Source organism: Orbicella faveolata, unplaced genomic scaffold (genome assembly GCF_042242905.1).
Source record: "Orbicella faveolata isolate gen_17 unplaced genomic scaffold, um_ofav_v1 contig_2, whole genome shotgun sequence".
Classification (NCBI taxonomy): Eukaryota; Metazoa; Cnidaria; class Anthozoa; order Scleractinia; family Merulinidae; genus Orbicella; species Orbicella faveolata.
In genome coordinates, this window is record NW_028301547.1 from 7715382 (window position 1) to 7740929 (window position 25548).

Here is a 25548-nt window from a genome sequence, read left to right on the forward strand (position 1 = left end):
GTCTAATGAAACAGTATAAAGAGAAACATTATTTCGTGCATTCAGGGTAGCTATTACACGCCCGTTGTAACAGTGAAAGCTAAGAGAAGAGATTAAAACGTGTGTTAAAACCCAAGCGACTTTATTGATTGGGGCCTAGTTAGATTACCGAGTGACTAACCCTAGTGAACGGGGCTAAGTTCGCGAAACGTGGCACCTCCGGCAACGCGACATACCGAGGAAGGATAAGGACAACTTTGTGAGTATTTTTTAGTCCTGATTTTCTGTTCGAACGTCTAAAGAAGAAATGGAAGCGACTGAGAAAGCGCTGGACATCAAGCTCACGCAGCTCAAAATGACTATCCCGAAGACGAACGCCGTCATCGAAGCAGGAAAGGCAGAGTCTATCGAGAGGCAGCTTTCGACTTTAAGGTCCATCACTGCCGAAATAAATCGTATGCGACTGGAAGTGGAAGCGAAGAAGATCGAAGCCAAAGAAGAGATGACCGAAATCGAGACATGGAACGCCGAGATTGACGCGCAGTTAGAGAAGGCAGACCTCGAAGTAGAGAAAGTGCTCAAATGGATCGAAGACCGAAAAAGAGAAGCACAAGCGCTCGTCCAGGAAGAACAGCTTAAGTTCCACAAAACGAAGCTAGAGATGCAGGCAGATATCCAAACTGCGCCACACCCCCAACAAGCTGCGACGGCCAGCAACATGCAAGCAAAGTTACCGAAGCTTGTTATTACTAAATTTGACGGTAGCTTCATGGACTGGCCACGATTCTGGGGACAATTCTCAGATACGATCGACAAAACAAGTGTGGCAGCGATAACCAAGTTTTCGTATTTAAGAGAACTCTTGGACACTAAGGCGAAGCGCACAGTCGAAGCACTCCCTTTCACGCCCGAAGGATACAATAGGGCGAAGAGTATCCTGCTGGAGAAGTTCGGGAAGGAGTCTGAGATAGTCAAGGCCTATACGAAGGAAATTTTAGATCTGCCTACACTGCCCAATGGAAATCCGAAGAAAATCTGCGAATTTGGCGAAAAGCTAACGTATTGCGTGCAGGCATTGCAGACAATGAACAAACTCGCGCAAGTCAATGGGATGGTTTCGATGACTCTAGACAAGTTGCCAGCAATTCGCGGAGATCTGGTCCGCAACGACCCGGAATGGGAGAAATGGGACTTCACACAACTGTCCGAGGCTATTCGTCTGTGGATAAGAAGAAATCCGGTGGATACAAGCCAACGCGAACGTGAACAAGAACAGCAAACAGCGAAACGGAACTTACGCCCATCAAGAATTTACCATGCGCGTCGCGACGCCCATTTGAAGCCCCGCTGTTGGCCTTGCGTTTACTGCGGTGAAGATCACAGGGCAGCAGAATGTACAAAAATAACAAGTGTCGCTGATCGCAGACAAATTCTCCTTAACAAGCGTCTATGCTTTAACTGCACCACAGGAAACCATCGCGCCATCTATTGTAAAAGCAGTTCTGCCTGTCAACACCGCCACAAGCATCACCACTCGTCCATTTGTAATATGCCCGCCCAGGAATCTATTAACCAGCCAACGCCTGCGAGAGGAGTCGCCTTGAATACAAACCAAATTGGAGAAGGTTTATTCCCTGTCATCGTGATAGAAGTCAATGGCATTAAGTGTCGAGCGCTCATCGATTCTGGAGCCGGGAGCTCATACGTTTCCGCAAAACTGATCGAACTACTTCGCATAAAGCCCACTGATGTCCAGACAAAAACAATCGATATGCTAATGTCCTCAAAAGCTGCCAGACTCGAAACTTACGATCTAGAATTACAATCTGTCGACCATCAATTTTCGCTGTCAGTCAAAGCAACCAAAGTAAACAAGACAGAACTGTTGTCCATTGACAACCCTAATTATCGCGCGCTAATTGAGAAGTACTCACATCTGAAAGGCGTAAATGTCAACGACAATGATACGAAAGCGTCTCTTCCGGTCCACGTGATACTTGGCAGCGGAGAATACGCCAGGATTAAAACGGAAACCAGGCCCAGAATCGGACAAGACAACGACCCGATCGCAGAACTGACTAAGTTTGGATGGTTCCTAATGTCCCCAGGGAAAGAATTCGACAAAAACATTATGCTTTTCACCCAGACAAGTCAAAGTAACTACGAAGATCTGTGCAGACTAGACGTCTTGGGATTGCGTGACATGGTAGACCATGATCAGTCAATGGTGTTTGACGAGTTTAAGGAACGATTGACACGCTCGCCAGAGGGCTGGTATGAGACCACTCTCCCGGGGAAAGCTAACCACCCAGAACTGCCGTCGAACAAGGAAGGTAGCTTGAAACGACTAAAGAACCTAAGCAGAAAACTTCAGCGAGAGGGACTAACGGAGCAGTACGACGCGATAATCTAAGAACAACTGTCACAAGATATTATCGAGAGCGCCCCCCCCCCCTGTGTCACAGCCGCTGAAAGAATTCTACATCCCGCACAAGAGCGTGATACGCAAGTCCGCCGAAACTACAAAAATGCGCATCGTCTACGACGCCTCAGCCCGAGCGACACCTGATGCACCATCACTAAATGATTGCCTGTACCCAGGACCAGCACTACAGAACAAACTATGGGACGTACTTATTCAGCAGAGAGCCTACCCAGTAGTCTTAGCGGGGGATATTAAGAAAGCCTTCTTACAAATCCGAATTCACGAGAGTGAACGAGATGCCCTTCGTTTCCACTGGCAAACTGATCTGAATTCAGATGTACAGACATATCGGTTCACGAGAGTTCTGTTTGGTCTCGCGCCATCACCATTTCTATTAGGCGGGGTTCTTGAATGCCAACTTGATACCTGGGCTGAAAAGTACCCGGAAGAAGCGGAGCGACTACGCCGAAGTTTCTATGTAGACGACCTGTTGACAGGCGGTCAAGACGTGCAGCAAGCACAAATACGAAAGAAGATAGCGCAAGAGATTATGAGTGACGCTACATTTGAGTTGCACAAATGGCACTCAAATCATCCACAGCTAGAAGATAACCACCAGTCTACATTGAGAGAAGACAGCGCCCAACCTGCATCAAGCGAAGATCAGACCTATGCCAAACAACAATTACTAGTCAAGACAAGTGAGTCCAAACTATTGGGCGTAAAGTGGGACAAGTTCCAAGACACCATCGCCGTGCAGTTCCCAAGTACAAGTGGCGCACCGACAAAACGTGAAGTCTTAGCCAAACTAGCGAAAGTCTACGACCCCCTCGGTCTGGCATCCCCTACTACACTACAAGGGAAGCAAATCTATCGAGAAGTGTGCGACTGCAAAGTACCATGGGACGCAGACATCCCAGAAAACCTTCGAACACGCTGGCAGAAATGGGAGCAATCACTTCCGGCGGAAGTAACCACAAGAAGACCCTTAGCACCTGACCAGCAACCAGTTATCTCGGTTGAGTTGCATGCGTTTGGAGATGCGTCAGCGTACGGGGTCGGAGCGGCGGTTTATTCAGTCGTACGCCAAGAAGACGGAATCACTCAAACCCTGGTTGCGGTAAAAGCAAGATTAGCCAAGAGAGAACTTACCATCCCAAGGTTAGAGTTAGTCAGCGCGCACATGACTACCAATTTAGTTGTCAACGTCCAAAACGCACTGAAGGATCTACCTGAACCGACGGTTTACGCTTGGCTGGACAGCACCGTCGCCCTTCACTGGATTATAGGAAATGGCCAGTACCGACAGTTCGTCGCCAACCGCGTGCAGAAAATTAGACAACATCCACAGATCCAGTGGAGGTACGTACCCACTGTTGAAAACCCAGCAGACCTAGTGAGTCGAGGAGGCCAGGTGACTAACGCAGAGCTCTGGTGGAATGGCCCAACGTGGCTGCGGGATCCTAACGGTTGGCCAGAGAATCCAGTTACAGTGAAAACCCAAGCTTCCGAAGAAGAGGCGAAAGTTATTAGAGAAGTACTCAGCATGGCAAACGGAAAACCTAAACAAGAACGAAATGTATTCGACGAACTCCTCGAGCGCTATGATCTACGTCGAACTCTGCGCATCCAAGCCTGGGTGCGCCGCTTCATCACCAATAGAGCGCGCAAGGGACCGCTAACTAGCGAAGACATACAAGAAACAAAGAATTGGTGGATAAGAAGAGTCCAGTCCCAAGAAGCGCAGAAGTCTCACTTTGAACAAACGAGACGTGAACTCAACCTCATTCCAAATGCCGACAAAGTGCTTGAATGCCATGGCAGAATCCAGGGACAGTACCCAGTTTATCTACCAGCTGACAGCCTATTCACCAGAAAGCTTGTACAGCGGATTCACGCAGAGACCTTACATGGAGGTGTGTCCCTCACGATGGCAGCGATTCGTGAAGAATACTGGATCCCGACCCTAAGACAGCTAGTAAAGGCTGTACGATCTGCGTGCTGGGGCTGTAAACGTTTCAGAGTCTCACCCGTAACAGTTCCACCCCCTGGACCGCTACCAACAGACCGTACCGTAACCCATGGCGGAGCAGCCTTTGAGGTCATTGGGACCGATTTCGCAGGACCAATATTGTACAAACTGACCCACAAACGCGAGGGAAAAGCATACTTGGTGATATTCTCGTGCAGCCTATCGAGAGCAGTACACCTAGAACTAGTTCCCAACTTAGCGACTAGTACGTTTATTCCGTGCCTCAAACGCCTGATAGCTAGACGAGGACGTCCAACTGTCATTTACTCTGATAATGGTAGCACGTTTGTCAAGGCAGCCAAGTGGTTACAGCAGGTTAGAAGGGACGAGCAATTACAAGGTTTCCTCGAGTCCCATGACGTAAGGTGGAAATTCAATCTGAGCCGCGCCCCTTGGTGGGGTGGCCAATTTGAACGCCTAATTGGAATAGTAAAGAAAGCAATGCACAAGGTCATCGGGAAAGCCACCCTTTCCTGGAATGAATTGACCGAAGTACTCCTAGACGTGGAAACGCAGGTTAATCGTCGTCCACTCGGTTACGTTGAAGACGACGTAGAATTACCCATCCTGACACCAGCCAGCTTTATGTTCCAGCGAACCAATCAGCTTCCCGAACTGCAGACCTGGAGAATCGAGGATACAAATTTGCGAAAACGAGCCAGATTTTTGCAGACCTGCAAAGATCAAACGTGGAATAGATGGCAACGTGAATATCTGACAGCCTTGAGAGAGCGTCACAACCTTGTCCACAAGACAGCTAACTACAAAGTCAGAGTTGGAGACATAGTGTTAGTACGATCTGATAACAAGAATCGAGGGAAGTGGCCACTCGCTTTCGTCCCGCAGATCTATCCAGGACGTGACGGCCATACTCGTGGAGTTCAGCTGAAAACCAGCAAAGGAGTGATAGAGCGTCCTGTTCAACACCTCTACCCCCTAGAGTTGCAGTGTGAACTTCTAGTAGGAGCTAGACAGCAATTGAACCCTGACACGAAAACATTCAGACCAACAAGAGCCGCTGCGGCCGCGGCAACTGCAAGAATCAAAGAGATTACCACTAATGAAGAAATCGAACAATGATGAACTTAAATCGAGTGATCGTTGTAGAACGTTTCATTTAGCTTGAAATCGCCTAGTAGTTTTGTTTCAGTCTCCAAAGTAAATGCACCCTCGCATGCAATGCTGCATTGGGGGAGTGTGTTGGAGACTTCGTGTTTCGTGCGTGTTTCTCTGTGGTTTTTATTATAAGTCTAGACATCATGTCAAGAGACAATGGACATTTAGTGACAGACTTTGATCAACCCGTTTTTCTGATTATCACCTAGCAACGACCAATCACATTGTCTAATGAAACAGTATAAAGAGAAACATTATTTCGTGCATTCAGGGTAGCTATTACACGCCCGTTGTAACAGTGAAAGCTAAGAGAAGAGATTAAAACGTGTGTTAAAACCCAAGCGACTTTATTGATTGGGGCCTAGTTAGATTACCGAGTGACTAACCCTAGTGAACGGGGCTAAGTTCGCGAAAAGAAACCTAAAAGCGGACTAAAGAAATATTGACAAATTATCAGATAAATAATGTCACGCGAGCCTTGATTATTTTCCCTGTAAAGTCAGAGGTAGTAAAACTTGGAAACACCTGCAAAGTAAGGCCAGGCTATGAATCAAAATTAGGGGTTAGTTTGCCCCACGCTCAATCGTCAATCAACAGAGGCTGTTCTTTGCCAAGCCCCTAACCCTTAACTGATATGTCATGGTTAAAGCTACTAGGGGCCAGCGCCCTAGGCAGCATAGTTTGAGATACTAGCACATGATCACCACGCCTAGATGCATTTTGCAGGAATTTCAAGTCGATCAGCCTAAAATGGTGGGGCACTGGCATTGTTTCAGAGCTGAGCGTTAAGCACTGTGGACGATCGAGTTATAGTTTGAGCTGAAATTACATGAATTAGAGTAGGACGACTCCATTCGTGCAGTGATTTTATTAGAATGATTTATTAGCTGCAAAATGTGTTGTATGCAAGTTTGCTTTAGTTGTTAGTGCGTCTCTTTCATGTACAAGTAACGGTGTCAATACAGTGATTTTTTAAACAACATTGCAGAGAAATAATAATAAAAAAGGAAAACAAATCTGCTCCTATCCGCAAAACTGTGACGCTTTTGAAAGGATTGCCCCAAGATTATGTAAGGCTACGGCAGAAATCCGAACAACAGGGACAACGTTATTCCTAGAAACAAAGCCTCGCCCTTGAACTTGACAGCACTGCTCTCAATGCAATCTTTCTTGTCGTCTTCATCCAAGCGGGCGAATATTCTGCACGGTCCACCACTTCCGCCAGTGATGAAGATCGGTGCAGCGTACAGTGTGAATCCTTTTGCAGGCAGCTTGTCCATGTGGGCGACATTTTCCACGCCAGGGATGTTTTCCTTGTAGAGAATCTGATGAGATTCGTAAATCTTTGACTGACCGTAATCTATGGAAGGTGTGTCGATTCCCACCATCTTAATCTTACGATTTTTGACCAACCAACGAGAGGCGTTAGGGTGTATTCCTGTGAACAGAAACATCCTCTGGTAAAGATATATAACTCTTTAAAGCACGAACGATGTCTTTGATTTGATAAGAGTAACGCACTAAATGTATTAGGTTTTAGTCTAACTAGAAGGTTGCAAAGGTAGCTTATCAGATCGTAGGTATCAGGTATAGAAGAAGCTACTTTTTTATAAACAATTATTGGATGAGATTTTTAATAATAATAGGGGTAGAGGTTATCAGCCGAAGCCGAAGGCTGAGGCTGATAACCCTTACCGAGACCTTGATTGTTCTGGATATCACAAAAACCCACTAATAATTGTTTTATTATACATTGAACGAAAAAAAAAAAATGGAAGTCATGTTTTTGCTTCTTCACTGACGGCAAGCAACACAAAGCGCGCAAAGTCGCAAAGCGACTTCGTTCAGTCAGAAATAAAAAAAAAAAAAAAAAAGAAAAATCTCTGTTGCTCTTTACACCCTGCTGTAAGAAAGCATATGTCTCGATGCTGACTTTATTTTAACTGGTTGCTCGGAAATGTCGTTTATGCTGTCGTGAGTAAATAATCCCTCGGCATCCACACTCCTACCGTGGTGTAATAGGCACAGGTGGTAGAGGTGAACGGAATACTCCTCGGAGTTTTTATTCTTATAACACATTTCAGAAACGTTTTACATTTTCGGCTAGATATTCCTTAACTTGCTCTACAACATGATCTGTGTTTTCTTCGTTACGACCTCACTTGACGTCACAGGACGTCATTACTTCTGCCATCTTGGTTTCGCGCCGTCTTGGATTTCACGATTTTCTCAGTAAGGCAGAAAATAACTTAAATAAAAGGAAAATTACTGGAAATAATAGCATGCAAAAAATAAAAATGCTGCCGTGAAGCTCAAAGAAACTGGAGAAATGAAGAATTCTGTCAGGAGCCATAATCGGGGACGGAGACCGTAAGTCTTGGGATCCGCGCGCACCTATGATATGGGACAATTTTTCTATTTTTAGAACAAATTGCGCCATCCTGACGTCATATATCCGGGCGGATCCACGCACGTGTCGGGGATTCTCGCGTGGATGTTGTCGCGTTGCATGATCAAATGGTGAGAGTTGCGAGATTCTCTTGCAGATTTTTCACAGCGATGGCAGGGAATAAGGCAAGGAATTAGATCCAGGGCTCTTATATGTAGTTTTATGCTCTGAGCTGATGGAAAAGGTGAGTTTTTCAGGGTTGAAAAAAAGACTTCAATTTCGCGCTGTGAATGAATAATATGTGCTCGCGCTAGATGAACGCGCAAGCTTTTACGTTTGTTCTGTAAAGAAAAGCTATGAAAGAAAACTCTTTACTCTGGTATCGAGTTAATTTGAGAGTTTCCCGAAACAATGCTTAATCATAACCAAACCCTGTTTTTGATAGTTTCTTATTGCTTCTGTTTGTTTGGCAAGTTTGCAAAAGTTTTTCAAAGGAAAGTCTGACGCGTACATAAGTAGCTCCTTTGCATAGTGCAGCGCGTACACGTTCAAATCCGAGTCGGTGTTGTCAATTGTCAACAAATCTTGACAAAGATTTCTTTCGTTGTCTTTTGCGCTGAGATGCTGCAACAATTTTCACCAACGCCAGAAGGCTACTAACATCATGTGTATTTCTTTAACATAGTGAAATTTTACACTGCAAAAATAAAATATAAAATAAAATAGAGTTTTGATAACTCAACCAACGAAATCGAAATCGTTTTTCGAGTTGATTAAGAAAGCGTCATCGTAACTTTGCTGATTATTTCTGCTGTATTCACATATTTTCAGCTAAGCTTTTAATATGTTCTCAAACATTTATCAACGTTAAACATATTTAAAAACTAGAGATATGATATGAGTTCGATGTACGTTTTCACACGAAAGTGGGGAAGTCCAGTTTGTCATGTTTTACTGACTGTACAAAACACGCATCGGCGGGTGCTCTTATTCATCGACAACAGACAATTCATTGGATTTTTACACAAACAAAACTGAGCAGCATCTACAGACATAAACTTTATTGTCACTTATTGGGCCTTGATGAAGCATCAAGCGTTGCTTACAATTCAGGCGAAACTCAAACTTGCAATTACTTTGTTTTACTTTTCGATCAAGATAGACCTGGCGAAATCCTCGCAAGCGTGTGGCATAGAGGAGGGAAACTTTGAAGTCCTGAAACTGTGCTATATCCAAATATATCCAACTGGTTTTTTGCTGTGTTATGGAAAAGCTGTTATTCTTCAACATATGTGAAACTTAGAGTGGAGTAATGTGGAGCTCTTGTAAAAGAAGCAGCGGAACACAGCTTGGTCAGCGATATAAAGCGGGAGATAACTAAATTCGGCACTGTCTTACTTCACCCAAACTGGAGCAGCTTACGACGAAAATACTGAAGCAAAATTCCAACAGACATGAACGTATTGATTTGTGGGCCAAAATCATCAAACATTTCGGGAATTTTGGACGCCATTTCCCCGCGCTATATCCGCAAAAATCCACGCAGCATGTAAACGCGTGTGCCGCACATGATGGCGCAATTTGTTCTAAAAATAGAAAAATTGTCCCATATCATAGGGACAGCCCCAATACTAAAAATAGCGCGCGCTTACGAAGTTTGGCTGCCACGCCCTTTTGAAAATTGCACAAAACCTTGGGGGATGTGACATTCCCCTTCCCCCTCTCCCTTACGCCCTTACGGTTTATAGAGAGCCTTGACATTATGACTTAAACACGACTGGGTATCTCAAAGAATCTCATTACGCGCATAAATGTGTATGCACGTTCAACTTCTTAATCAGTTTTTCGACGATAGCAAGCAAGATATGACACGAATGCTTTAAGACCCTACCTGGGAAATGCAGCAATGAAGCGTTTGCTGTGTCCGTTCCCATATACGTTTTCCTGTCTGGCCAAAATCGTGCCCAGTCGCTAAATACCAGCAATATCACATCATCCGGGATCTTTCCGTGTATTTTTTCCCATGCTTGCAAATCACTGGGTGTTAATTCAACATCAGCATTCTATTACAAAGTTAATAAATACTATGATTCACTGTGCTCAACTCTGAATCAGATCTGAAATGAACCTGAACTGCGGTACTTAGTGCAGAACATCTTTGTCCCAACAGGCTGTGGTCGTTTGTGTCATCGCCAAAATTTATCGAAACTTCTATCCGGCTACCATTTGGAAGTCCACGATACACAGTCTCCGGCTCACTCTGATCGGCTGATAATCGATCATAAGAAATACTACGTGCATTTTAAAAATAATGAGCATCTTGATTGCAGATAAGGGGTCGTCGTAAGTGGCTAGCCTAAGCTCTTCCCAAGTTGCGCGATGACCTCCGAAAAAGACTCCCATACAAAAAGAACGGGGCTGCTCGTCATACCTTTTATGGGTTCAAAAAGGGTGTTCAACGTGAAAAGGTCCACAACGGGAGCTTTCGCGGTACCTTTTAGGGTACTGTGCCGAAAAACACACGACAGGAGATATATGAAAATCAACTTTACGCCTCGCATACGGCTGGCGCGCCCGAAATTTGAATTGACCAATCAGGATTCAACAGGCGGGAAAAACGTTACTGTCCTGACATAAATGGTAGTTAAGAGGAAAGACGTTTCTCATCAGAGATGGCATTGAATATTCACAAACGAGCAGGGATTTGCAATTCCATAAACCATATCAGATTGCAAAAAAGTAAAAAATATGGAACTTTTGTATCTCCAAGCTTATAATTTGGCGTCAAAAACGGGTCGCCGACGTCCGGCATGGCAATTCGCTCGTAGTTCGTTGAGTGTCGCTAGGTAGGATAATAATTGTGTTATTTTGAACAAAATATGCTGTTCCTCATCAAATTAAACCCGGAATTCTCAAGTTAACTATTAGAAGTGGCCAAAGCAACTTAAGCATTACCTATTTTTTGTTAGCTGGGAAGAAAAAGGCTATTATCGTGTCGTTTCGGTGGGACAGCTCTGTTATGACTGCCGCTCGTATTGCGGGCGCAGCCGCCGTATGCAAAGCGAGTTGAAGGTATCCGAAGCGATCGCCTTTATCAATATAAAAAACTTACGAAAGTGTCACTTAATGTTATTTTTTCTAGAGTTGGTACCTCGTAGGGGTGGAAAAAAATTCCAGCCATTACCACAAAACAGGATCTTTTCAAAATTTTCGACGACCCTTCCCTTATATGGGAGTAGCCCCCCCCCCCCCGGTGACGACAACTGCTTCTTGGGTTTGTTCCTATGTTTATTTTAGCAATTCATCCTTTTCTTCATTTTGCCAATGTAGACCGTGTGGGAGCCTTAAAATTTAATTGGAATGTATATGGGAATATATTTTTTTTCGTTGCAAGTGTTTTCTTTTCCATTAGACATTACTTTACCTGGGCAGCTTTGGAGGATATGTCGATCTTGATGGCAGGTCCGATGAGGCGATCAAGAGGAATTTCATCTGTCGTCCATTTCCCAAAAGAAAGATGTCTAGGCGCATCTAAATGAGTGCCTCCGTGCTCGGGGGCACCGAAGGAATACATTAGGAGGTAAAATCCACCGGGTTGATAGCCATCAAACATTGTGGTTAGATTGAACGTTGGAAGACCGGGCCAGTAGAGAGTCTCATTGTTAAATGGGTGAGAAAGTTCAATCCATGCCGCCCTTGCCATTAGTCCCGGAACCCAGATGAGTGCACACAACGCCAATCGGACCAGGATGGTTTCCATGTTTCCTGCCAGAAAAATATGAAAACCTGAATTGGAACAAACAATATAGATAACTAGTAAAACAGACTATTTAGCTATCTAACACGTTATTGGTATCTTTACATTAAAGGCAGGGTTGTGCGTAGTCTAATTCCTTCTGATCATTAGTTAGTTTACATCTATAAGGTGACCTCACACATCATATTTGTTTACAAAAGTTCCTTCTACAAAACGTTCAAAACCTGTAAAAGAAGCCACCCTTGCGGTAAGACTAATCGATCCGGGGGATCCCCTCAATGTTTTTTTGTGGGGATGTACGGCCCGAACCTTAAAACCTGTACCCTATTTCAGACCAAAATCTGTCATTTTCCATAACTCATTTCAGACTTGAGCAAAAAGAAAATCGATGCTCCATTTCAGACCTCTAAAATTAGGGGTCTCCTCAATATGACCACCGCTAACCAGGAATGGCTTTTATTTGCGTAAACATTTGACTAACGCTCAGAATTTGCTAATGTTGATGCGGAAAAAAACTAGCCTCATGTAAAAACATACGCGATGCCAAGCCATACCCTTTTGGGTCGCACATGTCTATATAGTCTGTATAAAGGAACATCATCCCCTGGGAATTATCTATGGAAGTACAGACCCTGGAACGTAAGGAAAGGCGGAACCTGGAGAAATGACTGTTTTTATGGTAACTATTCGACTAAGCTACTGACTTGTTTGAGGATATCAATAGAGTCTGGGAGCGCTGCGTGACATCCCAGAAAAACGGCTGCAGAGGAGACTGCAAATGCCTCGGTGCCATTTTAGAATATTGATATTTCGAACCTGGCCTATTGGCTATTATAAAATAACTGAGCTACTATGCGCGCTCTGATTGGTCGATAGGTGTGTTTAGATGAGAGTATGTAAACACGGTTGTGACGTGTTAGATTCGCGCGTATTTTTGAGAATTGTTTGATAAAAGCAATAAGGCACTTTTTCCGTGTTTACATAGCCTCATATAAACACTCGGGGGTTGGGAGAATTCTCGAAAGTTATGCAAACCCTCGACGACGTCTCGGGTTTGCATAACTGTCTCGAATTCTCCGAACCCTCCTCGTGTTTAGATGAGGCTATGTAAACACGGAAAAAGTGTTCTATTGCTTAAATCTAACTAACCTTAATTTGTTAAAGCTGCCAAGCCACTAATTTTATTCTAAAGAATTTATGCCTATTTTTGTGGACTGGTTTTGAGTTAGCCTGCGAGAGCATCCGGTATTTTCTGCGCGTAACTCGAGCCGAAAGAAAAGCTTGAAAACCGGGCACTCTCGCAGGCTAGTGCTGAGCCATATAACGTCGCGCACAGTTGCTAAAATAGACTACATCACCAGAGACCCTCTTCATGACTCAGACAAGAATTACACTCCTAATAATATACACTCGATTCTGATTGGCTGAGAGCAGTGCAATTCAAGTGTAACACCAGTGCAAATTACACATCGTAATTCTGGATTATGATTGGCTGAAAGACAATAGGAAATTTTCGAAGCCAATGATATTACGTAAAATGATAAGGAAAATTTTGTGCGGAAACTTTGAAAAAGTTTTCTCGAATGAGAAAAAATGGCTTCAAGAAAGGTCTTCCAGCACTTCCTCCACCCAAATTTTTTCATGTTTATATTGTTAATAAGTAATCATACAGTTTTTCTCTTTCAATTTGGAATTAATTCCCACTTGTGAGTTTTTCAAAATGCTGAAATTGCACTCGCCGAAGCGGCTCGTGCATTTTCAGCTTTCAACCGTATGATTACTTATACAAAATTACAAAAATTACAGTCCGGGATTACAGTGTGGTAAAAGGTTTTGAATGATCGCGTTATATTCTGAGAGGCCGAGGGGGGGGGGGGGGGGGTATATAGGTATGTGCGGCCCAAAGGGTATGGTTTTTCAGCCGTTTTGGTCATAAATACGGTATCCGGGGGATTCTGGCCATTTTGGTCTAAATAGTGTGTGGTATGGTTTTGTACTTTAGTCTTGGGGCATGCTTTTCAGAAAAAGCTACTTTTTCACGATAATCGATAAGACCATCAGCAAAAGCCTTTCATAAATTATGTTTAGGGCAACTGTGCTTGCCGCAACGGTCACAAATAGGGTATCGAATTTTTTGGTCAGGTCATAAATAGGATAGGGAAAATCGCAATTTTAGGTCATAAATAGGATAAGGGTTTTGGGAAGCGGGCCGCACACCCCCCACCCATTTTTTTCTGAGAATACTCCCCTGGGGTTATATTCTAGACCAGAAAATCAGGTGAAAAAGGAAAGACTGGTGGTCTAGGTTTTTGATACCACTGCTGCTGTAGGTAATTTGAAACGGTCAAAACAGAGTTAAGAGATCCAGAAAAGAGCCTAGATGTCACAAATTGTACGCGGATCTCGCCGAGCCGCAGTGATGACAGATAACAAAACCTTCAAGAATTGGAAGTCGAGAAATTCTAGCGCGGCGGGTTGCAACTAGCCAGTTTAATTTTTCACATAGAAACGTATTACCCTTGATCTTTGCCCAGGTCTTGAAGAGAAGACTTATTTCAAGAAATTCTCAAATGACCCGAAGACCCGAGCCACTCACTCTGACGAATACGATAGAACAGGGTACATTATAACTCCCCAGACGATACTAAATGACAGAATTAAGTGTACTTTGCAATTTGAAGGACTCAGATTTAAATAAAGCCATTCATCCGAGCACATGAACAAACCTTTGACTGTAAGCAGACCTCAATGTATTTCATTACGCTCGAGAGTAACGAGAACGCATACTAATTTTGTCTTGGTCTCCCTCTGCCTCATCGAACGCGAAAAATCGAGTTTTTTCGTTGACAAGTGTTCAAATTTTGGCCCCACGAAGATATTTTTGCAGGGGCGACTGACGTTTTTGTCGCGACTCAAGTTGAGGAGGTCATTGGCGGTTAAGGATTTTTTCTCAACTCAGCACATTTGTTTGTGAAGACTCCTGTGCTATCAACTCGGTCGCGTTTAACGACAAATATAACGACTGTTACGTCGTAATGAATGAAACAAAACTGTTAAGTATTCTTATAATTTAATATGACTTCTTCTTTGCTATTCTGTAGCTTCTCAAAAACTACAACATTCAAAATGGCAGTCCAATCAACACATTCCAAAACGAGCACGTATAATTATTGCATATATTGCGAAAACCTTACCGAGTTATGCAGACCTATGTAGTTCGGCAAGGCAAATGGCAAGATTTGGGGTAGACTACGAGTAGTCCCTCTTTCGCTTAGTCTTTCGTGCGTAACGCAAACAACTGTGAGAAAATAATGGCCGCGCGAAATCCTGGGGGCGAGAAGCGCGTGAAAGGAGGGACTACCGCCTAAGCCAGGGAGTTTGAATTATGCGTTGCTCTCCCAACGCAAAATATGATTGGCTTATGTTAAGAGCGTTGACAGCGCGTTGTCAACATTCGACATACGTATGATATCTTGCAGGAATCATTATCTTGCTTTCCGACAATGGAAAGCTTTGGAAACGGAGCAAATCGAAGCGTTGGAATCGCGCTTCGCAAGCCGTGATGTTCTTGCGACTCTGTCAGGTTGTGTCCTGGTGTATCGGTACACAGAGGGAATAACCATTGTACTCCTTTTTTTTACGAACCTTTGTTTAGCTGTTGAACATTGTTTGGTCTTTTGTATCGGTTCTTGTGAACCGGTACACGAGGACAGAACCCTCTGTCAACGGGCTTTGAAAAGATCTAAATTTATCAAGTGTTTTGTTTGGCAAAACTTTCCGCCTCGAACCCGACTGCGAGCGTGTTAGTGATTTCGCCGCTTTCCACTGCTATTGGCAAACATGTCACCTCAGTTGGATGATCTTCTATGTCAAATACATATTAAATCAGGAGCCGTAATCGGGGACGGAGACCGTAAGTCTTGGGATCCGCGCGCACCTATGATATAGGACAATTTTTCTATTTTAGAACAAATTGCGCCATCCTGACGTCATATATCCGCGCGGATCCACGCACATGTCGTGAGCTCTCGCGTGGATGTTGTCACGTTGCCTGATCAAATGGTGAGAGTGGTGAGATTCTCTTGCAGATTTTTCACAGCGATGGCAGGGAATAAGGCAGGGAATAAGACCCAGGGCGCTTATATGTAGTTTTATGCTCTGAGCTAATGGAAAATGTAAGTTTTTCAGGGTCGCAAGCCAAACTTCAATTTCGCGCTGTGAATGAATAATATTTGCTCGCGCTAGTTGTACGCGTAAGCTTTTGCGTTTACTTCTTCTTCTTCCTGGGCGACTCACCTCCTTCAATTCTGAAGATTCAAGTGAGCGTATAAATAAAAAAACTACAAATTAAAATAAGGCTAAAATGCTATAATAAAAACTAAATAAAAGTTATGTAAAGAAAAGTTATGTAAGAAAACTCTTTACTCTAGTTCTGGTATCGAGTTAATTTGTGAGTTTCCAAAACAATGCTTAATCATAACCAAACCCTGTTTTTGATAGTTTCTTATTGTTTCTGTTTGTTTGGCGAGTTTGCAAAAGTTTTTGAAAGGAAAGTCTCGTTTGCATAGTGTAGCGCGTGCACTTCAAATCCGAGTCGGTGTTTTCAATTGTCAACAAATCTTGACAAAGATTTCTTTCGTTGTCTTTTGTGCCGAAATGCTGCAACAATTTTCACCAACGCCAAAAGGCTACTAACATCATGTGTGTTTCTATAACATAGTAAAATTTTACACTGCGAAAATAAAATAGACAAGGAGTTTTGATAATTCAACCAACAAAATCGAAATCGTTATTCGAGTTGATTAAGAAAGCGTCATCGTAACTTTGCTTATTATTTCTGCTGTATTCACTTATTTTCAGTTAAGCTTTTAATATGTTCTCAAACATTTATCAACCTTAAACACATTTAAAAACTAGAGATATGGTATGAGTTCGATGTACGTTTTCACACGAAAGTGGGGAAGTCCAATTTGTCATGTTTTGCTGATTGTACAAAACACGCATCGGCGGGCGCTCTTATTCGTCGACAACAGACAATTCATTGGATTTTTACACAAAAAAAACTAAGCAGCATATACACACATAAACTTTACTGTCACTTATTAGGCCTTGATAAAACATCAAGCTTTGCTTACACTCTAGGCGAATATCAAACTTGCAATTATTATTATTTTTTTACTTTTCGGTCGAGATAGAGTTTGCGAAATCCTCGCAAGCGCGTGGCAAGAGGAGGGAAACTTTGAAGTCCTGAAACTCTGCTATATCCAAATATATCTAACTAGTTTTTTTGCTGTGGTTTGGAAAAGTTGTTAATCTTCAACATATGTGAAACTTAGAGTGGAGTAATGTGGAGCTCTTGTAAAAGAAGCAGCAGAACACAACTTGGTCCGTGACATAAAGTGGTACATAACTAAATTCCACACTGTCTTACTTCACTCAAACTGGAGCAGCTTACGACAAAAATATTGACATCCCAGTAAAATTCCAACAGACATGCACGCATTAAGTTGTGGGCCAAAAGCATCAACCATTTCGGGAATTTCGGACGCCATTTCCCCACGCGACATCCGCAAAAATCCTCGCAGCATGTACGCGCGTGCGCCGCACGGAATGGCGCAATTTGTTCTAAAAATAGAAAAATTGTTCTATATCATGGGGACAACCCCAATACTAGAAATGGCGCGCGCTTACGGTCTCCGTCCCCGATTATGGCTCCTGATTAAATGTAAATTCTTGGTTGAAACTCTGCCTTTGAAGATTTCGCAATAACTTTTAAATTTACACCCACAGACGCAGCAAAAATCGTTACAAGATATCTCCTTCGCTGTCTTCTTTTTAAAACTTCTTTGGCATTTTCACTGAACGAAGATATACATAACTTCTCACGGCATGTTTTTGCCTCGCTACTTGAAGAGTAGCGTAGAGCGATCTCTCGGGGTTATTAACAACAGGCGATAAGAAGAGGGCATCAACATAAGAAATCTTACACGAAAAATATCACTCGGCCGTAAAAGGTCAAATTCTCTGGTGTTAGGCGGTAGTCCCTCCTTTCGCACGGCCATTTTTTCTCCCGGTTTTCTTTCTCGTCACGCACGACGGACTAAGCGAAAGAGGGACTGCTTGTTGTCTACATTTAGGGGCACGACAAGAATTTACCGATTCTACTAGTCAAAGAATTAATAAGGTCATAACTCAGAGATCTTTTACCGTCAAGAAGTCAACACCTCATATATATCGAAACACAAAGCAATTATAATATTCCTCACCAGATCGCAGCCACACAAATCCCTAATCCACGATTATAGCGAGGCATTAATGCGAAGAAAGAGCGGGCTAGTTTCATCACGGCAAGGCGACGACCAATCAGATACGATTTGTTTCTTTATTTCTTTACTTCTTTCCTGACCTGCTGGCTTTCTTGTGAGTGATTCTCTTGAATGTCGGGTACAATGATAAGATCTTTTTCTGCTAAAGAATGCAAATGTATTCATGAACAGCCCTTATACATGAGAAGCGCATCATATTTTGCTGCCCTCTTCCAAACTCTGTATTTCCAAGATACCAGTTGTGAGTTTCTCTAAATTTTGAGCCCGAGAGGCCGTCGACTTGCAAAATTAATTGCTGAAAATCGCGCTAAAATGCTCACTAGAGCGGTTCTTCCATACTTCTCTCCAAAGAAGCAGAGCATGGAATGAATGGTTTGTTTGCCTGGGTCACTCTGGGACTTAAGTTTTCAGACGACATCTGTGCGCGACGCTAATGTAATAATTATTACATATCTTTTTTGTTATCATACAGCATCAGCTTTGTAAAATCAGACATTTTCCTAAGTTTAGCAGGTTCTGCGGTCTGCAGTTTCATAGATTAGTTTTACCCTCCACTCGCGCGTGGCGTATAATTTAGTGTATAATTGCTTTTGGAACCGAAAACTTCAGTTGCTGTTGTCCATGTAGTTCTCGGTACTCAAGAGTGTAACGGATCTTCCTTGAAAAAGAGTGCCCCGTTTAACTCTTATTTTCCTCTAAGTATTGTTGTCGGTTAGCTACCCCGCGTTGTTTCAGTATTCAGAGCTCGCTTGATCCCGTTCGCTACAGTGGAATCCCGATGTTTCGAACCTCCAAGGGAAACGAAAATCGATTGGTTCGAAAAATCGTATGGTTCGAGAAAAAATTACAGTGTTCCACTGAGGAGAGGGAACGACTTTTGGTTCGAGTTATTGGGAGGTTCGAAAAATTGAGGGTTTGAGAAATTGGAAGTCCACTGTATACTGTGCAGAAACCTATCGCTTCATAACAACTGCCGATCGAAACAGCTTTCACACGAAGAAAATTAGCATGAGGCTCACGTAGATATTATATCAGAGCACTAGCTGCCTCCTTAAGAATCTTAAAATACGGTAAATTGTTTCAACTTACCCGTTCTCAGTTGTTAGAAAGTGAATCGCCTAATACCAAAACTCTAGTAAGTATTTACGTCGAGGTATGTTCCAGCTGAACTGGCGTTAATTTATGTGAAAGTCTGCATATTCACGACATATATCACGTCCCACATCACATATTCACAGCATTCATCGTTCTCGTCATGCTTGACTTCCGGCCAACAGAAAGAAAACACGTCCCGTCACGATACACAGGCGTTTTTAATAGGGCAAATTTGTGGATAAAACCTCTCAGAATCGTTCAAGTGTCCATAGGAAAAACAGTGGAAACCAGAAATGGCCTATTAGCACTAGGCTCTAGTAATTTGTTTGACAATCGAAAGAGCGCGACCCAATAAATTATGCATCAGTCAAGTCCAGTCGTGCCCTCCCACCCCGGGCCAACTCCCGGGTTATGTTGGCAAGCGACATTTCTTTGCAGAGGTTGTTTGAGATTTATCCCTGAATTGAGCTGAGGAGCACTGTTCTTGATCTTGTTTCATTTTTTGCCATTTATAAATATATTTACAACATATCAACGTATAAGGCAAGGAAGCCCAGGGAAAATAAGGCTTATGTCAGGACTACCTGAGAAAGTAGACTTAGGATTTCCTCATTGTGGAACGAATATGCTGGGAAAAGTCCGGCCTTAACATAACTTGTTCCACCTCTAAGAATAAGTTGATTGTGACATCTCTGTCCTTTCACAACTGAAAAGGACAACACAAAGATTTGCTCACTCTCATAGTGTTCTCCTTCACATTTAAAAATGCTCAGGGCTTTTCTGACTTCAAGCGACTTCATTTACTTACTTACCATTTAATATCTGTTTGTTTTGCAATTTCCAGGGTAGGTAATATTCCATACACTCTGAAGCGTCGTCGCCTATGCATATCTTGCCTGTCGTTTATTATTTAATGACCGAATTCCTTGGGGTGACGACAAATAAGTGGGTCAAACGCCCTGGGATTCAAGTGCCCCGGGATGAGAGCTAAAAACAAGGGAAGCTATTTGTTTTCTTTTTAAAAGGCAGAGCAATTGATCCTAACATATAAGTTTTTTTCCTGTCACTATGTTATTTCACCATTTTATTTTAACTCATTTACACTGTCAATCATTTTAGTTTACGTTTTTCAAGTATTACGTAAATGCCGTGATCACTAGTCCCTTCCAATGTACAATTTGCATTGTCCCTGAAGAAGGCTTGTTTGGCTAGCCGAAATACAGTACACCGAATTTAAAAATTACCCTAAGTTATATCTTTAGTTAGTGGTAGTATTTTAATCCTAGCTCTAGTTTTCAATGAACCTTAGCTTTAGTCTTAAAGGACCTCAGTCACGGTGTTTTGTCTTTTTTTGGCCACGTACAAAATCCCATTTAAATGGAAGGCGTGAAACCTGAAAATAATAGCTTACTAAGATAGAAAAACATCAAAGAGATAATAATAAACCATAAAGGAACAAGGATGGTCAAGGATGGCGAAGATTGACACGGATTGCAAACGACGAATTTGAAAAATTTAGGCTAAACTTTTCAAAATGTCAAACCGTGACTGAGCTCCTTTAAGCTTTTATCACTTCTGTATTTTAGGCATTTAATGTATATTTTAGACTTTCATTTTTTAGAGGACCCTCCAGAAAACCATCTCTAGGTGAATGAAGACCTCCTCTTAAAAATAAATTTATTATTATTATTATTATTATTATTATTATTATTATTGTCTCTGCTTTTATATTTTTTTCATTGTAAGAAAGTTGCACCCTAGTCTCATCTGAACTAATTTTCTTGTTATCAGCATGATTTTAGTTAAATAAAGTATTCGTTTATGTTTAGTGACTTAAAACTTGATATTAAACTCCTTATATTGATTAGAAATTTAGTAAAACGTTTTGAAAGGCTTTTAACCTAAGTAACTTGGGACATGTTAAAACCGCTTTCTATTTCCTACCACTACTACCCACCAAGATACTACAAAGTCAAGAAATGCCTTATAACAAGTGCTTTGATGTTCTTGGTGTCAGTGCGAAAACAGCAAAGTTCAGTAGCTCGTTTTCCCACCTATTTTGTTTCTCTCTCTTTTTTTTTTTTCTCAAAGCATTTCATGAATCATGTAGAGAGCTACCTGTACGCTACAGTAAGGAAAGATAATATGATTATGTCGGCTGATTACATAATTAGAGCGTGAAGGAGTACGTGTTTATTCCAATTATTTGATCCGAACGCATAGCTCAGAGTTTGTGGGTACGGTAATGTAGAGGACTTTCCAAAGAAATTCAATTTACCTATAATGCTACGTTTTTTGCGGGAACGTTATTCCACGAACGACAATAGGTGCAGAAAGACTGCGTTGAAACAATCTTTAAATTCACAAGCATATTTCAAATGTTGGTCAGCATTAACATACGAGTAGTCTCAGAAACGGTGCCACATAATTTTAAGCCAATTTTCTAAAGAACGAAAAAAAAAAAGTAAAGTAAAGTAAAGTAAAACTTTATTTAAACAGGGTAGTCCGTTCAGCTCAAAGGCTGGTATCCACAGGGCCCTGTATGAATAGCATCAGGTTAAAAATACAAATTTATGTACACAGATTAAAACTCTATAACCATACGTTAAAAACTAAAACTACGTTGAAAATCTGACTGACAATACTAAAATGCTAAGAGAACCTCTAAAACTGACCTCAAACAAGAGCGTTGAAAGGCAATAATGCTTCCGACAGCTTAAGTTCTACGTTATGGTTTGCAGGTCAGCTCTTACTCTAAGACTTATCTGTGATTGTAACTTTGGTCACTAATGAGCCCGCTAAACACGGATAATCGTTTGAACTGGTGTTTGAGTGAGGTACAATAAAAGACCATTAAAGCGGGGCTGTGAATTTCGCATCGTTGTTAGTAGACACTCCTGCAATAATTTCTTTGTTGCGCTGTGGAAAGAAGCAATAATTAACCAGCCATGGTTCTGCACGCAGTATGCGAGAATCTATTCCCGGGTATACCAACCGGTTTACAGTATTAGGACAAGGAACGGGGAATATTTTAAAATAAAGTTTAACAAAAAGTTTAGCTACGTTAACTCTCGTGCGCTATTCTTTTTTACAAAACCTATATGTTACGTTTTTCATTCGCCTCGTTGTTCTCGACTCCTTCTTAGTTTTTAGGTTATTTTACACCGTTATTTCCCGAGAAACTCACTACTGCTTCGAGTAATCTTCTATTCCTAGTCGGGTGCCTCAGTAAACCAAACGAATCTTCTTCGCTAGAGCGTGTTTATAAGAGACCTGATTTTGCCTGTGTTTCTGTATGCGTTGATTTTATGATCACTTTTTAAGAGCTTGAACTGATTAAGATGTAACTTCGTTTCCGTTGCGGGCCAAATTGCCTGCGTCGGTGTTTGAAGCGAGGCTCTCACCAGGAGCATGCCCCTCGCATGAAGATCCACTGGACAATGATACCGCTGACGCGTCATAGTAAGGTTGATCTTCATCTAGCTGGTCCATGTCAAGATAAGGAACTTCTCTTTGCATCCAGTCCTCTAGATCTTGGCACAGCTCGGTAAAGGTTGGCCGCGAATCAGAATTGGCTGCCCAGCAACGCCTTATCAATTCATAGCTGTTGATAAAGGCACATGGAAAATAAGGGCCCAATAACACAATTTAATTTGAATATCTGAAATAAGCTGTTTTACTCAAACTACAGGCCCTGAAAAAACAAACAAACAAATAAACAAACGAACGAATAAACAAACAAACAAAAAATAAACAAACGAACGAATAAACAAACAAACACACAAACAAACGAACGAAGAAACAAACGAACGAAGAAACAAAAAACAACAAACAGATACGTCTCCTGTACTTCGTATTCTAAACTGACAAATGCCCTTCACGGCTTTAATTTTTAGATGCACCCTTGAACAAAAAGAGAAGAGATGTCCTCAGATGATTTTTTATGTGGTATATTTTTATGACGATTTACGGCCGGAACAGCCTATTGGTCAGCCTTGATATTTTGAAATACGAATTGAAATATTATGAAAACCTGATCTCATTATCATTCCATCCTTTTTTTTTTGAGAAATAATCTATTTAACTGATTAACTCATCCTATCTTCTCCCCCACCAATGTGACTTACAACTCTTCTGAGCACGTATCTGGTTTTTCCATTCTGTATCCTCTTCTCAGTAGTCTCATGAGTTCTCTGTTTTTTATCCCGGGGTACGGAAACCCTCCTAAAAAATGAAATTCACTTCATTTGTTTTAACTCCTCACCCAGTAAAATCTTCTCTTGGTAAAATATATTCTTTATATGTTCTAAAATTCTTTTCATATGTCCCCCCCCCCCCCCCGTTTATAACCTGCCCCCACCCCGCGGTTGTCCATCTTTATGAGTGCATACGAGATAAATGGCCCATGAGGCCGGCGCGTATCTGCAGTTACAGTAGCACGACGCGGCTATTTCAACTCAGCCTAGATGGGATGCTAATTCATGGCATCCATGTTACTACATAGCATCAAATTCGCCGGTACCCATTTATACACCTGAGTGGAGGGAGAGGCACTTTGAGAGTTAAGTGCCTTGTCGAAGAACACAGCACAATGGTCCCAGCCCGAACTGCTCAATCTGGAGTCGAGTTCACTAAACCGTAAGGCCAGAACATTAAAATACTTACCGAGGGTTGCTATCTCCCAGAGAAGAACGCCATATGACCACCTAAGCACAAAATATACATATTTATCTTTTTGACGTATTTTTGGAATTCACTCTTGTTGAGTGACCTGGTTCTCTAGACCTGGTTTTCTAGACTTGTACTAAGATAGGCTAATTGTATTAACAGGAGTGCAATTAAGAATTTATAGTAAGAGTGATATTTGAAATTCTCTACCAATTGTGCTAGCCTTTAGGCGAGTGACTTTTTTTAAATGTTACGAGCAGTTGAAATCCTTAATTGCTCTAGCTTTTGCCTATTATTTCTTATTTATAATAAAACTCAGAAAATTACGAACACTCCCGCGTTAATTTGCAGTTTTTTAAAATTAACGGAAATAATTGGCGTGCGTTCAGCCGATCACGATGAAGTCATTTTACCTGTTTGCATAATTTAATCAAGTTATCTGAAAACTCTCGCAAAGGTGCCTTGATAGTAACTACAAGTCAACTGTACATTTTGACAATAACGGCAGAAATTCTTGCGCGCTCATTGGCTAATTTTCATCGTCGCTAAACAGACAGACACATGAATTTATAATTAATGCGATGTTTTTATTGTAGATTGTTATTGTGTGGATCCGGGGGACTGCCGTATGAAAAGGCCTGGGATGCTCGTGGGATAATTTGAGTTAAACCCTTAAAGGACACCAATCTGGGCCTGACTCGGGCTTAATTTGTCCCTTAAAAGATACCACTTAACACGGAATAGGTTCAATTACCAGCCACTATTATATTCAGAAAAAGAGTCCGCGCTACTAGACCGGAGTCGAGAGACCGGCGGAAATCGAGCCTAAATATGGAAATAAGAGCCTTTTCTATTTTAATTTTTTCGAGTGCACCATAAAAGATACTTCCATTTTTTAAAAATAGTTGTGTTTCGTCATGTACACCAGCGACACCAAAATCCTAGATTTTTTACCCCTAAGAGAGACGACGAGCATCCTCGACCTTTTGATATGGGAGTTTCCTCGCCCCTCCGGGTTCGTGGATCCACAGCCACTTTAACAGTGTTATGAACTTCATGATCAATAACAGGATAGACGCATGGAAAACTGACACCGATTTCGTAACTTGCTGATACACTTACACGTCACTCTTTGGGGTAAAAACACCGTCATTTATGGCTTCAGGTGGCATCCACTTCACAGGAAGCTTATTGTGTTGACCTGTCATGTGATACACATTCTCTCCCAGCGTGCTCCGCGCCAAGCCAAAATCAGCGACTTTGACAAGTTTGTCGTCACAGAGTAAGACATTGCGAGCGGCGAGATCCCGATGAACGATGCCCTTTGCGGATAAGTATTGCTAAACACAAGAAACATGGTAAATCACTGTGGACAAAGGAAAACTTGCCTTCGCTAACAGTGTAAGGACGTTTTTCAAAGTCGGCCAACCAACTGAACACCATCATTGTCAACAATAATAGACCAATTTCGATATATCAAAATTCAGCCTAAAATAAAAGATCTCAGCACGGGGCGCTGGGGAACAACTACCGAGTTTGTGGGGTTTATTTCCCAGAGCCTCGTGCTAAGGTCTATTGTTTTAGGCTGAATTTTAATATATCGAAATTGGTCTAGGCCCTATTGAGCAGTTGTCTTTATAGTGAACAGAAAGAATAAAAGGTGGCCTGGAACATGGCTCGTTCTTAAAAAAAGGCAATCTTGAACAGTCCCCCGAGGCTCCAAAGGAACACTGGGGTCCGAAAAGATGACCTGACTAGTAG

At 42.1% G+C, this 25548-nt stretch overlaps 5 protein-coding genes across 11 annotated transcripts in view; 3 read left to right on the forward strand and 2 right to left on the reverse strand.

The window, feature by feature from the left end:
- Positions 1 to 286: 286 nt before the first annotated feature.
- Positions 287 to 2392, forward strand: LOC149111774 (uncharacterized). The gene has a single exon (XM_089288858.1). The coding sequence runs from the start codon at positions 287 to 289 to the stop codon at positions 2390 to 2392; it is 2106 nt and encodes a 701-aa protein (XP_089144984.1).
- Positions 2261 to 3937, forward strand: LOC149111775 (uncharacterized). The gene is made up of 2 exons (XM_089288859.1): positions 2261 to 3766; positions 3883 to 3937. The coding sequence occupies exons 1-2, from the start codon at positions 2508 to 2510 to the stop codon at positions 3935 to 3937; spliced, it is 1314 nt and encodes a 437-aa protein (XP_089144985.1). The 5' UTR covers positions 2261 to 2507.
- On the forward strand, positions 3801 to 7432 carry LOC149111776 (uncharacterized). Its single transcript, XM_089289431.1, has one exon. It carries the CDS (start codon positions 3951 to 3953, stop codon positions 5514 to 5516), a length of 1566 nt encoding a protein of 521 aa, XP_089145557.1. The 5' UTR covers positions 3801 to 3950; the 3' UTR covers positions 5517 to 7432.
- LOC110042875 (uncharacterized) lies at positions 6402 to 19404 on the reverse strand. Of its 4 annotated transcripts, none has more exons than XM_089289436.1 (5): positions 19114 to 19404; positions 17965 to 18163; positions 11366 to 11706; positions 9833 to 10004; positions 6402 to 6990 (listed from the first exon to the last, which is right to left on the reverse strand). In XM_089289436.1, exons 3-5 carry the CDS (start codon positions 11699 to 11701, stop codon positions 6629 to 6631), a joined length of 870 nt encoding a protein of 289 aa, XP_089145562.1. In that variant the 5' UTR covers positions 11702 to 11706; positions 17965 to 18163; positions 19114 to 19404; the 3' UTR covers positions 6402 to 6628. The 4 variants fall into 4 exon arrangements, with proteins under 4 accessions (XP_089145562.1, XP_089145559.1, XP_089145558.1 ...); XM_089289433.1 differs by having other exon boundaries at positions 17965 to 18166; XM_089289432.1 differs by lacking the exon at positions 17965 to 18163.
- Positions 19405 to 20186: 782 nt separating this feature from the next.
- LOC149111777 (uncharacterized) overlaps positions 20187 to 25548 on the reverse strand; it is a 51462-nt gene continuing 46100 nt past the window's right edge. For all 4 annotated transcript variants that reach the window (XM_089289388.1, XM_089289387.1, XM_089289385.1 and 1 more), the window contains 4 exons: positions 24910 to 25127; positions 23785 to 23825; positions 23247 to 23343; positions 20187 to 22723 (listed from right to left, as the gene is read on the reverse strand). In XM_089289388.1, the coding sequence (XP_089145514.1) occupies positions 22456 to 22723; positions 23247 to 23343; positions 23785 to 23825; positions 24910 to 25127 (624 nt within the window). In that variant the 3' untranslated portion in view covers positions 20187 to 22455. The remainder of the gene's footprint in view (positions 22724 to 23246; positions 23344 to 23784; positions 23826 to 24909; positions 25128 to 25548) is intronic.